Genomic DNA, 14,609 nt, shown 5'->3' on the forward strand with positions numbered 1-14,609 from the left:
GGTGACGTGAGTGGGAACTCTCAATGGGCTGGGCTGGGCTGCCTCAGTGCCAGAGATGGCCAGTCTCCTGCCTTGGGCCGCTTGCCACCTTTTTGCTCTGTCTTTGCAGCCAACCTCGGTTTGAAGCCCAGAGTGGCAGCTCTTGGGGAACAGCCAGCCTACCAGGGGCCTGTGCACTGCTTTGCAACCATCGTGCGGACAGAAGGCCTGGCGGGGCTGTACCGGGGAGCCAGCGCCATGCTGCTGAGGGACGTTCCAGGCTACTGCCTCTACTTCATCCCCTACGTGTTCCTGAGTGACTGGATCACGCCCGAGGCCTGCGCAGGCCCCAGCCCCTGTGCTGTGTGGCTGGCAGGCGGAGTGGCGGGTAAGGGCAGCATGGGTGACCCCTGACCCTGTGCTGACCACCACGGTGGGACTGTGGGGCAAGGGTGGGGCTATCCAGCCACTCTTCCAACAGGTCTTCATTAAGCACCTGCAATGGTCAGACCTGGGGCCTCCTTGGTGGCGCAGTGATAAAGAACCTACCTGCAGTGTAGGGGATGTAGGGGACTTGGGTTCAGTCCCTGGCTTGGGAAGATCCCCTGGAGCAGAGCATGGCAACCCGCTCCACTATTCTTGCCTGGAGAATCCTCATGGACAGAGGAGCCTGGCAGGCTACAGTCCATGGGGTTGCAAAGAGTCGGACATGACCACAGCAACTTAACACACACATGTACTCTCACACACACACACACACACTCACACACTTACAGGCACATACACATGGTCAAACCTAGCCAGGCGGAGGAAGGGCTAGGGATGGGGAATGGCCCCTCTCTTTCTCCCCGCACCTTCTCTGAGTCCCTACTTGGGCTCTTGCTGCTTTCAGTTGGAAGGTATATTTTGAGCACAACTCTGTGTCAGGTAGCGCTGAGCTTTGGAAAGAAATTCTGTTATCACGGTCCACCTTTTAAAAATATTGGCACCCTGCAAGTCTTTCTAACATGAGGATTTCATTCTCCCCAGAAGGTAGGAATCACTCTCCCCATTTTTCAGATGAGAAAACTCAAGTTCAGAGTGACCAACCCAAAGACACACAGCTAATGCAGACAGTATAGCGGGGACACTGCCGTCAGAAAGAGCCAAGTTCAAATCCACACTTAGTCACTTTGTGACCATGGACTGGTTATTTAACCTCCCTCCTCAGAACCCATGCTGCATCTCCATGTCACTTCAGCTGGAAGTCAGTGACCTTGCAGTGGTTTCAAGGCCATCAGCAATCTGCTTGTTACCTTTCTGCACTCCTTTTCTGCTCACGTCCCCTTGCTTAGTTCAGTGTCAGTCACACTGGTTCATTTCCTGCAACTTGACCTTGCCTGGCTCCCTCTCCACCACAAAATCTTTGCACTTGCTATTCCCAGGGCTTGGATTTAGCAACACATAGGCCACCAGTGACTTTGACAAGACTTGGATGAAGAGAAGGGTGTGAGAACCTGATTGAAGTGGGATCAAGAGAGAATGGGACGAAAGAAATTGGAGAACCCAAGTAGGCACAACACTTCCGAGGGATTTGACTGCACCGTGCTGGGGAAGAGAGAAACTCAGCTATAGTCAGAGAGGGGAATGAAGTCAAGAGAGGATTGCTTCTTAAGAAGGCTGATAGCCTGGTATGTTTGATGTTGACAGGAAAGATCCAGTGGAAAGAAGAAAGTTGTCATGACGTCCCTGGTGGTCCAGTGGCTAAGACTCTGAACTCCCAGTGCAGGGGACCCAGGGTTCAAGCCCTAGTCAGGGAACCAGATGCTGCAACTAAAGATCCCGTGTGCTGCAACTAAGATCCAGTGCAGTGAAATAAATATTAAAAAAGAAAGAAAGAAAGAAAGAAAATTGTCATTCTTTCTCCTCCTCATCATAACCAGCTGTGCTTGAAACAGGAAATACATAAAAGAGCCTACATCTTAGCCATCAGACCCCAGTGTTCCCCAGGCCCCTGCATGTCTGAGGCCTGGCCTGTGCCAGCTCCCAGTAAGTGCTCAGTAAGTGCCTGTTGGCTGAGAGGGCCGGCAGGCCCCTACTACTCTCATTTCTGGTGAGAACAGGTGCATGTAGCCTGGCAGACAAACCTGTTTTTGTAATATCCAAGCCCACGGGCTGAGAACAGAGGGATATGCCAGGGCAGCACCTGGACTGACTCCAGGGAAAGCAGCCCCATTTTTCCTGGCAGGAGGTGGGAGATGCCCAGAGGGTTCCCAGAGGACCAAGGCTAGGAGGCCAGGACGGGCAGGGAGCTGGGGACAGGCTAAGGCCTCATTTGGGAGCTGCTGGGCACCAGTTACAAAATTTTGCAAACCAGCTGCCTTGGACTTTGGCATCAGTTTGTTTTTGTCTCCCCATCAAAGAATGTTCCAATGTCTGTGTTTACACAATAACCTGGGGCTGTTTTCTTGGAGTCCTTTAAAGTCACAAAAGTGCTCAAACCAGGACACCTGAGCTTTATCCGATGAAGAAGACTCAGTGGCACATGGTCCTAAGGCTTCTTCGATTCCACATCACTGCAAAAGGTAAGCGCTCTTTAAAGACCTGCCCCTCCCCTCTTCTCTACAATCCCTCGGCTGGCCAGCAGCCTATCTGCAAGTGTTTGTTTAGTGTCTCTGTGGACCACCTGACCTGCCTCTTGAGAAATCTGTGTGCAGGTCAGGAAGCAACAGTTAGAACTGGACATGGAACAACAGACTGGTTCCAAATAGGAAAAGGAGTACGTCAAGGCTGTATATTGTCACCCTGCTTATTTAATGTATATGCAGAGTACATCATGAGAAACGCTGGACTGGAAGAAACACAAGCTGGAATCAAGATTGCTGGCAGAAATATCAATAACCTCAGATAAGCAGATGACACCACCCTTATGGCAGAAAGTGAAGAGGAACTAAAAGCCTCTTGATGAAAGTGAAAGAGGAGAGTGAAAAAGTTGCCTTAAAGCTCAACATTCAGAAAACGAAGATCATGGCATCTGGTCCCATCACTTCATGGGAAATAGGTGGGGAAACAGTGGAAACAGTGTCAGACTTTCTTTTTTGGGGCTCCAAAACCACTGCAAATGGTGATTGCAGCCATGAAATTAAAAGACGCTTACTCCTTGGAAGGAAAGTTATGACCAACCTAGATAGTATATTCAAAAGCAGAGACATTACTTTGCCGACTAAGGTCCGTCTAGTCAAGGCTATGGTTTTTCCAGTGGTTATGTATGGATGTGAGAGTTGGACTGTGAAGAAGGCTGAGCGCCTAAGAATTGATGCTTTTGAACTGTGGTGTTGGGGAAGACTCTTGAGAGTCCCTTGGACTACAAGGAGATCCAACCAGTCCATTCTGAAGGAGATCAGCCCTGGGATTTCTTTGGAAGGAATGATGCTAAAGCTGAAACTCCAGTACTTTGGCCACCTCCTGTGGAGAATTGACTCATTGGAAAAGACTCCGATGCTGGGAGGGATTGGGGGCAGGAAGAGAAGGGGACGACAGAGGATGAGATAGCTGGATGACATCACTGACTCGATGGATGTGAGTCTAGGAGAACTCTGGGAGTTGGTAATGGACAGGGAGGCCTGGCGTGCTGCGATTCATGGGGTCGCAAAGAGTCGGACACGACTGAGCGACTGAACTGAACTGTGTTCAGAATAAATTGTGCCTCTGGGGAGCTACCAGCCTTCAGCCTCAGGTCTCACCCTGAACTCCCTCCCCTGTGTGTGCTTGGAAGGTACTGGGCCTTTTCTTGCAATAAAAGCTGTCAATACAGGCTTCTGCTTAGGAAGCACTAACTACTCACCTGTCTTTGTGCTAAATGCTTCATACGTGTTAGTTCATTTGTCCTCACAGCAGTCCGATGAAGAGAGGTACTGCTGGCACATTTTACAGAAGACAAACCCAAGGCCTAGAGGAGGCAGAAAACTTCTGCAGAGTCCCACAGCATGTGGTGAGGGAGGATCAGGGACCCCTTTCCTAGGTCCTGACCCTGAGCTCCTTCCAGAAATCTACAGGGAGCCAGCGCCCCTCCAGATCCTGACCAGCTAGCCCCTCATAGCTATTTGTCTCTCTCTTTACAGGAGCAATTTCTTGGGGAACAGCAACTCCTATGGATGTCATGAAGAGCCGACTGCAAGCTGATGGGGTTTATGTAAACAAATACAGAGGTGTTCTGGACTGCATCTCCCAGAGTTATCAGAAAGAAGGTCTTAAAGTAAGCCCTGCAGCAGTCACATGTCAGTGACGTCTGGGGTCAATGTCAGTCCCAGGAGGGCTGCTGCTGCCACTGCTAAGTCGCTTCAGTCGTGTCCGGCTCTGTGCGACCCCATAGATAGAGGCCCACGAGGCTCCCCCCATCCCTGGGATTCTCCAGGCAAGAATACTGGAGTGGGTTGCCATTTCCTTCTCCAATGCATGAAAGTGAAAAGTGAAAGTGAAGTCACTCAGTCGTGCCCAACTCTTAGCAACCCCATGGACTGCAGCCTACCAGGCTCCTCCGCCCATGGGATTTTCCAGGCAAGAGTACTGGAGTGGGTTGCCATTGCCTTCTAGAGTTACACTATTACAATCATTGATCATATATCGAACTAGACATTTGATCAAACTGCTTCAAGGGCTGCTGCTGCTGCTGCTGCTAAGTCGCTTCAGTCGTGTCCGAGGCAGGGTCAGACAAATGCAGGGATGTCAGGCTTTAATAGGGAAACCAGAGTGCTGGGGGTTGCCACTACCGAGCACTGCAAGCACTGCCTCTGGGGAGCTGCCAGCCTTCCACAGTGGCCTCACCCTGGACTCCCTCCCCTGGGCATGCTCAAAAAATACTGGGCTGAGAGGTTCAGAGAGGACTGGTAACCAATCTGAGGTCACACAGCTGGTGCGTGATAGAGCCGGGGCCTGGACCTACCTCCAAGTCTCCAAGCTTGCCTCCTTATCCAGTCCTGTGGAAGCTCTATAGTCAAATCCCACTGGCCTTCAAAGGCAGATTCCCTGGAGATTCTCAGTTCTTTTGCCAGATCCCCAGGCTGGGAAGCCTGATGTGGGGGCTAGAGCCTTTACAACCGTGGGAGAAAATCTTTGGTATTATTGTTCTCTGGTTTGTGAGTCGCCCACCCAGTACTCTTGCCTGGAAAATCCCATGGACGGAGGAGCCTGGTAGGCTGCAGTCCATGGGGTCGCTAAGAGTCAGATACGACTGAGTGACTTCACTTTCACTTTTCACTTTCTTACATTGGAGAAGGAAATGGCAACCCACTCCAATGTTCTTGCCTGGAGAATCCCAGGGACGGGGGAGCCTGGTGGGCTGCCATCTATGGGGTCGCACAGAGTCGGACACGACTGAAGCGACTTAGCAGCAGCAGCAGCAGCAGCGGCACCCGGTGGGTATGGGATTTGGTTTTATTGTGATTGCACCCCTCCTGCCGTCTGGTCGCAGCTTCTCCCTTGTCCTTAGATGTGGAGTATCTTTTTTTGGTGGGTTCCAGAGTCCTCCTGTTGACAGTTGTTCAACAGCTAGCTGCGATGCTGGTGCTCTCACAGGAGAAGATAGGCACGCATCCTTCTACTCCACCAGCGTGAGCCAGTCCCCTGCCTCCTCAGCCAAATAGGCTGGGAACTCCTTCCTCACTCCCTGCTCAGCACCTCGCCCTCACCGCTTTGCCAAGTAAGAACTCCCAGACCCGCCACAGTCATCATATCTCACAAGGTCCAATTCCCCGATCTGTCTGCTGCTTTCCACCCAACGCCAGCCAGACTCCATCACCTCTGGTCTCAGCTATTGAAGTAGCCTCCAGCCTGGCCTTGTCTCTCTTCTCCTGAACCCAGAGGGCTTGTCCTAAATCCTAGCCTCTTCTTGCCTCTAAACTATCTCAGAATGAAGATCAGGTTTCCACATCTAGTGTCTCAGGTTATAAACTAATTCATCCCTATCTATCTTCCCTCCCATGATACCTCCTAGACCCCTCATACTTGCTGTTCCTCGAATGGGCCCCTGGCTTCCTTGTAGTGCTTCTTAGAGGCTTTTCTGTTGGCTCTGTGGTTAAAAAAAAACACAAAACAAAACCCGCCTGCCAACGCAGGAGACATGGATTCCATCCTTGGATCCCCTGGAGGAGGAAATGGCAACCCACTCCAGTACTCTTGCCTGGGAAATCCCACAGACGGAGAAGCCTGGCAGGCTACAGTCCATGGAGTTGCGAAGAGTCAGACATGACTTAGCGACTAAACAACAACTTGACTGAACAACAGCAAAACTTTAATCAGCAGACTTGAGTTCCAAACCAGGTCTGGCTGCTTGTAAGCTAGGGGAATCCAGGCAAACTTTATCTGTCTAGTCCTCAATTTCTCCTATGATAACCATCCCTACCATAAACAGAAGAGACATTTGAAGGTTACATTAAATGAGGCATGTAAAAAGTGCTCAGCTTAATGCATAATACATAAAGAACATTTAGAAAGAGTTAACTTATTAGTATTAGCATTGGTATTTGTATGTATTAGTACTAATTTACTACTGACCTCTAGGCCTTCTCTCATATGGCTGCCTCATCCCAAACCCTCCATTTTTTTACTAACTGCCATCCAAGTGTGTTCAAACTTCTGTTTTTTTTGCTCCAATGAAGGGCCAGAACTTCTCCTCCAGAAACCTGGACTTCCACAAAGGTTCTGTGTGAGACTGCCCAAGTCAGTGTTCTCCAGGTCCTATAGCCAAGAGTGGCTGGAACCTTTTCACAGGCCACTGCAGAGTTCCCTGCCAGGACTGAGGTCTATCTGCCTATTAGCTGATGCACAGGTGGGCAGCATCCTGTTGGGTCCCTTGGTGTAAGGTGCTGGATCCCACAGCTCCCACAGAGGCACCTTTGTTCATGGATGGTTGTTTAATCTTTGTTGTTGAAGTAAGGGCAAAACAAAGGATGTCCTGTGCTGCCACGATGCTGGTGTTACTCTCCCTGTGTGTCTACCTATTGTGAGACTTTTATTTCTTCACACACCTTCAAATCACTGTCTAGTGATATTTTATTTCAGCCTGCAGGACTCTCTTGAGCTTCACTTACAGGGTAGTGTTAGTCACTCAGTCATGTCTGACTCTGTGATCCCATGGACAGTAGCCTGCCAGACTCCTCCATCCATGGGATTCTCCGGGCAAGAATACTGGAGTGGGTTGCCTTTCCCTTCTCCAGGGGATCTTCCCAACCCAGGGATTGAACCCAGGTCTCTTGCATTGCAGGCAGACTCTTTACCGTCTGAGCCACAGGAAAGCTCTTACAGGGTAGGTCTAGTGGTAATGTACTTCTTAAGCTTTTATTTATCTCTCACTCTTGAAGGATAGTTTTTCTGGATACAGAATCCTTTTTCAACGGTTTTTATTTTATTTTAGATCTTGGCTTATATTGGCCCGTTGCTTTCTGATCGTGGAAGTCTCTGCTGACTAATCTGCTGAAAGTCTTATAGAGGATCCTTTGTATATAATGAGTCACTTCTCTCTTGCTGCTTGCAAGATTCTCTCTTTGTCTTTCAAAAATTTATTATAATGGGTCTTAGTGTGGATCTCTTTGAGTCCATATTACTTGGAGTTCATTGAGCTTCTTCAATATTTACATTCACGTTTTTCATCAAGTTTGGGAAGTTTTGGGCCATATTACTTCAAATACTCTCTGCCCGCCCCCATTCTTCTTGGACTCCCACAATATATTGCTGTGCTTGAGAGTTTCCCTCAAGTCCCTTAGGCGCTGTTCATTTTCCTTCACTGTTTTTTCTTTCTGTGTCTAAGACTCAAATGATTTCTCTTGTCCTGTCTTTAAGTTTGCTCATTCTTTCCTCTACCTGCTCAAATAAACCTTTGAATCCTTCTGGTAAATTTTTTTCATTTCAGTTATTCATTCAGTACATTTCAGCTCCAGAATTTGTCTGGCTTCTTTCTGGGTTTTCTATTTTTTTAATTGATATTTCTGTTTTGTTCACATATGATTTTCTTGACGCTCTCCACATCTTTAGTTTTTCAAGCACCTTTAAGAAGGGTGTTTTAAAGTCTTTGTCAAGCAGATATGCTATCAGGTCTCTTTGGGGGACATTTTTTGTTGATTTTTTTTTCTTTGAGTGGACCATACTTTCCTATTTCTTATATGCCTTGTAATTTTTTTAATTGAAAACTAGACATTTGAGTCTAATAAAGTAGCAACTCTAGAAATCAGATTCTGTCTCTTCCCCAGGGTGTGGTAGGTTTCGTTTTTGATTGTTGTAGGCTATCTCTGTGCCAAAGATCAACCTGAGGTGTAAACTTAAGGTTTTCTCAGTTTTTTTTCTGAGCCTGTGCTTTTCCTTGGGCATGCACAGTCACTTTTAATTTTCCCCATACATGCAGTTGCTTTTGAATTTCCTAGCCTTTAATGGCTGGCTCTCAAAAGAGGAAAAAGAGGAAAATGAAGGGAAAGGGGTCACCATTCCTTTAAATTCCCTGGAAATCACTTCAGCCAGAGGAGGAGGGGCTTTCAAAACGGAGGGGGACGTTAAACAAGAATGACTGTCTTCCTCTTTGCACCTCATGATCAGAAACAGCAATCAGTGGCCAGGAGCAGATGTCCCATATATTTGGAGGATGAGGTTTTCGTTGCCCACCCTGGTTCCTGCAAGCTGTGTGCAGGTTGCTCCAGGAACTGTGCACAGCTGCCTGCCAAAGGGCTTGGAGTGGGGGATAGGTAGCTGCTACTGTGCTAAAAGCTAACATTGACCAAAATTAACCACTTCCCAAATGCTCCCCTGGAACTTGGAAGCCTTCAGTAAACTCCAGAGTTCTATACTAGTTACATCAGACAAATTCTGTCAGTGTAATAGTTGTCTAGGTGGGGAGACAGAGTCCTGACATCTTCTGCTCTGACATTTTCTTAGAATTCTTACTTCAGTTTTTTCCCTCCAGTTTTACTGAGATATAATTGATGTACAGCATTGTGGACGTTTAAGGTATACAACATAATGATTTGACTTACATATATCATGAAATGATTAACACAATAAGTTTAGTGAACATCCATTATCTCATACAGATATAAAACTAAAACATAGAAAAACATTTTTTTTCCTTATAATAAGAACTCAGGGTTTCCTCTCAATCACTTTCACATATGCTGTATAGCAGTGTTAATTATATTTATCTTATTGTATATTACATCCCTAGTACATATTTATCTTATAACTCAAAGTTTGTGCCTTTTGACCACCTTCATCTAATTTCCCCTCCCACCACCCTTCACTTCTGGTGACCACAAATCTAATGTTTTTTTCTGTTTGTTTGTTTTAGAAGTATAATTAACCTACAACACATTGTTAGTTCCTGGTACACAGCATAGTGATTTGATTTTCCTGTACATTTCAAAATGATCACCATAAGTCTAGTTACCATCTGTCACCATACAAAGATATTGCATAGTTAGTGACTATATTCCTCATGCAGTACATTTTATACCCATGACTCATTCATTCTGTAACTGAAAGTTTGTGCTTGTTAATCCCCCTCACCTATTTGTCTCCCCCTCAACACTCTTCCCCTCTGGCAACCACCTGTTTTCTCTCTGTATCTATGGCTGTGTTTCTGGTTAGTTATGTTTGCTCATTTGTTGTGTGTTTTAGACTCCACATATAAGTGAAATCATACGTTTTTATCTTTGTCTTATTTCACTTAGTATAACACCTTCTAGGTTCATCCATGTTTTCACAAATGTCAAGATTTAATTCTTTTTATGGCTTGGTAATATTCCATTGCATATATATGCATCTTCTTTACCCAGGCATCAATTGATACACACTTAGATTTCTTCCATATCTTGGCTACTGTAAACAATGCTGCAATGAACATAGGAGTGCATATATCTTTTCTGATTAGTATTTTCATTCTCTTTATGTAAATACCCAGGAGTGGAATTAGTAGATTGTGTGGTTGTTCTATTTTTTAATTTATTTGAGGAACTTCCATACTATTTTCCATAATGGCTGCACCAACTTACCATTATGAACACTTTTCTCCACATCCTTGACAACATTTGTTATTTCTTGTCTTTCTGATGATAGTCATTCTGCCTGGTGTGAGGTGCTATCCTATTCTGGTTTTAATTTGCATTTCCCTGATGATTAGTGATGTTGAGTACTTTCCATGTGTATGTTGGGCATCTATATGTCTTCTTTAGATAACTGTCTATGCAGGTCCTCCGTTCATTTTTAAATCAGGTTGTTGGTTTTATGATATTGAGTTGTATACATTCTTTGTATATTTTGAATATTAACCTCGTTGGATATATCATTTGCAAATATCTTCTCTCGCTCATTAAGCAGACTTTTCCTTTTGCTGGTAGTTTCCTTCACTGTGAAAAAGCTTTTTAGTTTGATGTAGTCCCATTTGTTTATTTTTGTTTTTGTTTTCCTTACCTGAGGAGACTGCTCATAAAATATTGCTAAGACTGATGCCAAAGAATGTACTGCCTTTGATCTCTTCTAGAAGTTTTATAGTTTCAGGTCTTACATTTAAGTCTTTAATGTATTTTGCATTTATATATAGTGTGAGAAAGTAGTCCAGTTTTTCCAAAACCATTAATGGAGAGGCTATCTTCTCCCTATTTTACATTTTTAGCTCTTTTGTTGTAGATCAATTGCCCATGTAAGTGTGGGGTCATCTCTGGGCCCTCTATTCTGTTCCATTAATCTATTTGTTTGTTTTTGTACCAGTACCATACTATTTTGATTATTGTAGATTTGTAGTATAGTTTGAAAGCAGGGCACATGATACTTCCAGCTTTGTTCTTTCTTATGAAAGTGAAAGAGGAGAGAGAAAAAGTTGGCTTAAAGCTCAACATTCAGAAAATGAAGATCATGGCATCTGGTCCCATCACTTCATGGGAAATAGATGGGGGAAACAGTGGAAACAGTGTCAGACTTTATTTTGGGGGGCTCCAAAATCACTGCAGATGGTGACTGTAGCCATGAAATTAAAAGACGCTTACTCCTTGGAAGAAAAGTTATGACCAACCTAGATGGTATATTCAAAAGCAGAGACATTACTTTGCCGACTGAGGTCCGTCTAGTCAAGGCTATGGTTTTTCCTGTGGTCATGTATGGATGTGAGAGTTGGACTGTGAAGAAGGCTGAACGCCGAAAAATTGATGCTTTTGAACTGTGGTGTTGGAGAAGACTCTTGAGAGTCCCTTGGACTGCAAGGAGATCCAACCAGTCCATTCTGAAGGAGATCAGCCCTGGGATTTCTTTGGAGGGAATGATGCTAAAGCTGAAACTCCAGTACTTTGGACAACTCATGCAAAGAGTTGACTCATTGGAAAAGACACACTGATGCTGGGAGGGATTGGGGGCAGGAGGAGAAGGGGACGACAGAGGATGAGATGGCTGGATGGCATCACGCACTCTATGGACGTGAGTCTGAGTGAACTCCGGGAGATGGTGATGGACAGGGAGGCCTGGCGTGCTGCGATTCATGGGGTTGCAAAGAGTCAGACACGAGTGAGCGACTGAACTGAACTGAACTGAAGATTGTTTTGGCTATTCTGGGTCTTTTGTATTTCCATCCAAATTTTAGAATGATTTGTTCTAGTTCTGTGAAAAAATGTCACTGATATTTTGATAGGAATCATACTTAATTTGTAGATTATCTTAAGGAGTATGGTCTTTTAAATAATATTAATTATTTTAACGAGCATGAGCATAGTGTATCTTTTTATCTCTTTGTGTCATCACTGAAGTCTTATAGTTTTCCAAGTACAAGTCCTTTACCTCCTTAGTTAAACTTATTTCTGTGTATTTTTTATGCAACTGTAAAAAAGACTGTTTTCTTAGTTTCTCTTTCTGTTAGTTCATTGTAAGCAACAAATTTCTGTATATTAATTTTGTATCCTACAACTTTACTAAATTCATTGAAGAATTCTAATAGTTTTTTGGTGGTATCTTTCAGTTCAGTTCAGTCGCTCAGTCGTGTCCAACTCTTTGTGACCCCATGGATCGCAGCACGCCAGGCCTCCCTGTCCATCACCAACTCCCGGAGTTTACTCAGATTCACGTCCATCGAGTCAGTGATGCCATCCAGCCATCTCATCCTCTGTCGTCCCCTTCTCCTCCTGCCCCCAATCCCTCCCAGCATCAGTGTGTCTTTTCCAATGAGTCAACTCTTTGCATGAGTTGTCCAAAGTACTGGAGTTTCAGCTTTAGCATCATTCCCTCCAAAGAAATCCCAGGGCTGATCTCCTTCAGAATGGACTGGTTGGATCTCCTTGCAGTCCAAGGGACTCTCAAGAGTCTTCTCCAACACCACAGTTCAAAAGCATCAATTTTTCGGCGTTCAGCCTTCTTCACAGTCCAACTCTCACATCCATACATGACCACTGGAAAATCTCATACATCACTACTGGTGGCATCTTTAGGATTCCCTTTGTGTGTAGTATTATGCCATCTGCAAACAGTGACAGTTTTACTGCTTTTCAAATTTAAATTCCTTTTATTTCCTTTTCTTCTCTGACTGCTGTGGCTAGGACTCCCAATACCATGCCGGATAAAAGTGGTAAGAGTGGATTTCCTTGTCTTGTTCCTAGTCTTAGAGGAAATGCTTTCAGCTTTCACCATTGAAAATGAAGTTAGCTGTGAGCTTGTTATATCTGACTTTATTATGTTGAGGTATATTCCGTCTATAACCACTTTACTGAGAATTGTTATCACAATTGGATGCTGAATCAATTGTCTTTTGTATTTTTTTTTTTTTAGCAGAAGCACAGTTTGTGATTCAACCAACAAGTACAGAGGGAAACATAAGAGAGATTCAAAAGAGATGCTCACTTTTTGAGATATTCTGTTTTCCCAAGTATTAATGTGTCATATTTCCAAACAGTGTGCAGAAGCAAAACATGCTGCTGATATCATTTCCTATAAAATGTTACTGTGCTGTTAAATGCAGAGTCCTAGAAAACAACTGAGGTCAGATGATTGATTTCTTACTCTCAAAAGCATCTGACCCACAGTGTATATTCAGACAGGTGTTAAGTCATAATAGCAATATTAAAGTTGATTACATTATTGATGGAGACTAATTATTTTTATTAGTTGGTTTAAAATGTTATAGTATTTATAATATAAAAATAGGAAGCTTGAAAAGGTATAAGAGGGACACAAGAGTGACCCTCTTGTGACCCCCAATCTTTTCTCAAAGGCAATCAGTTATGAGTTTCTGTGATATATTTTCAAATATTCACAAACTGTGCATGCATATATGCATGCATATATATTTATGTGTGTTTGTATAAGTGTTTGCATATAAACATACATAGTACCATGAAAAAAATCCTGTACGTCCTGGAAAGTTGGGTAGTCTCACCATCAGATCCCCAGCAGCAGCAGAAAGAGCACCTTTTCCTAAGCCTGGAGCTGGCTCCAGTCCCAGTGGGCTTAGTGCTGGCTTTATGGAGTCCCCGTTCCCACAGAGTTCTGCGGCAGCTCACTGAGGCTGCAGCCTGTTCTCACTTCCCTATGGAGGAAGAACTCGATGTAGTAAAGGACTGGAAAGGAGTGAAATAAAGATGATGATGCCCAGTTTTAGTAGCCCCTTATAACTCAGTGATTACCAGGAAAGCAGTCTTGATGATGGGGGAACTGGAAGTCCATGGACTTCGGGGGCAGCCCCAAGTCAGAATGGTAGAAAGGTGGGGTAGTTTGGAATCCATTCTCTGCCTGCTTTGAGGATCATCCTGAACCACATGGGCCATAGCTCACACTTGGAGAGTTGTCATCTGCAATAAGGAGGCTGGAGGAGCGACTTGATGTCCTCTGGCTCCACAGAGGTGACTGCTTCGAGTGGGGTCAGGACAGTGAGGTGAAGCTGGATGACTCTAAGGAGAGATGGAGAGGACCGTTTGTAAGCAGCAGGCTTCCTGAGGCGTCAGGGCTGGTTGCTCTTTGGTTCTGCCACTGGGGGCATCTGGAACCTTTCTTCTGCTCCAGGAATCCCCCTTCGCCACTACCACAACCACCATCAGGACTCTATGGGCTCAGAGATTGTTGTTTTTTCTCACTGAGGAGTTTGTTCATTTGTCTATTCACTCATTCCTTCACTCATCTGTGCATCCAACTAGCCATTGATTCATTTAATCAGATTTATAGAGGATCTTCTAGACCAAGCACAGGGCAGGTGCTGGGGATTCAAATGGGAGCCATACACATAGCCCAGCTCTCACTACTCTGATTAGGACTATTAATGAGTGGATAGACAAGTCATAGGTGATTGGAGGATGGTGTGAGAAGGCCTGTGATGGCAGAGATACCAAGGGCACAGAAGCAATGGGTCATAATCCTACTGGGTGTGGCCGTGGCAGGGCTACCAGAGGGTAGAACCGAGTCTGGAGGGCATTCCAGTGCCAGGGACCAAAAGAGGGTCAGTGGTGGGAGACAGCTGGCCCAGTAGGAGGAATGGCAGGCCAATATACTGCCCACAGTGTCAAGTGTAAGAGGCAGCTCAGAGAAATGCAAGGGGCATGTGGGTCCTGGAAGGTCAGGGAAGGGTATGGCCTTGATCTTGGGAAGTGGGGAGCCATTGAGGATTCGTGAGGAAAGATTGTCTACTGATTTTGTGTTCCAAAAGC

The 14,609-nt window shown here is 45.2% G+C and overlaps 1 protein-coding gene across 2 annotated transcripts in view; it reads left to right on the top strand.

Annotated features, from left to right (window-relative positions):
• Positions 1 to 14,609, top strand: part of SLC25A48 (solute carrier family 25 member 48) — a 48,275-nt gene that overhangs the window by 25,432 nt on the left and 8,234 nt on the right. The window contains exons 5-6 of one of the 2 annotated variants that reach the window (XM_027970266.3): positions 110 to 367; positions 4,080 to 4,213. In XM_027970266.3, the coding sequence (XP_027826067.1) occupies positions 110 to 367; positions 4,080 to 4,213 (392 nt within the window). Of the gene's footprint in view, positions 1 to 109; positions 368 to 1,668; positions 2,556 to 4,079; positions 4,214 to 14,609 lie in introns of those variants that run through there. The other variant, XM_060416515.1, reaches the window with a different exon arrangement.

Source organism: Ovis aries, chromosome 5, assembly GCF_016772045.2.
Source record: "Ovis aries strain OAR_USU_Benz2616 breed Rambouillet chromosome 5, ARS-UI_Ramb_v3.0, whole genome shotgun sequence".
In the NCBI taxonomy this organism is placed as follows: Eukaryota; Metazoa; Chordata; class Mammalia; order Artiodactyla; family Bovidae; genus Ovis; species Ovis aries.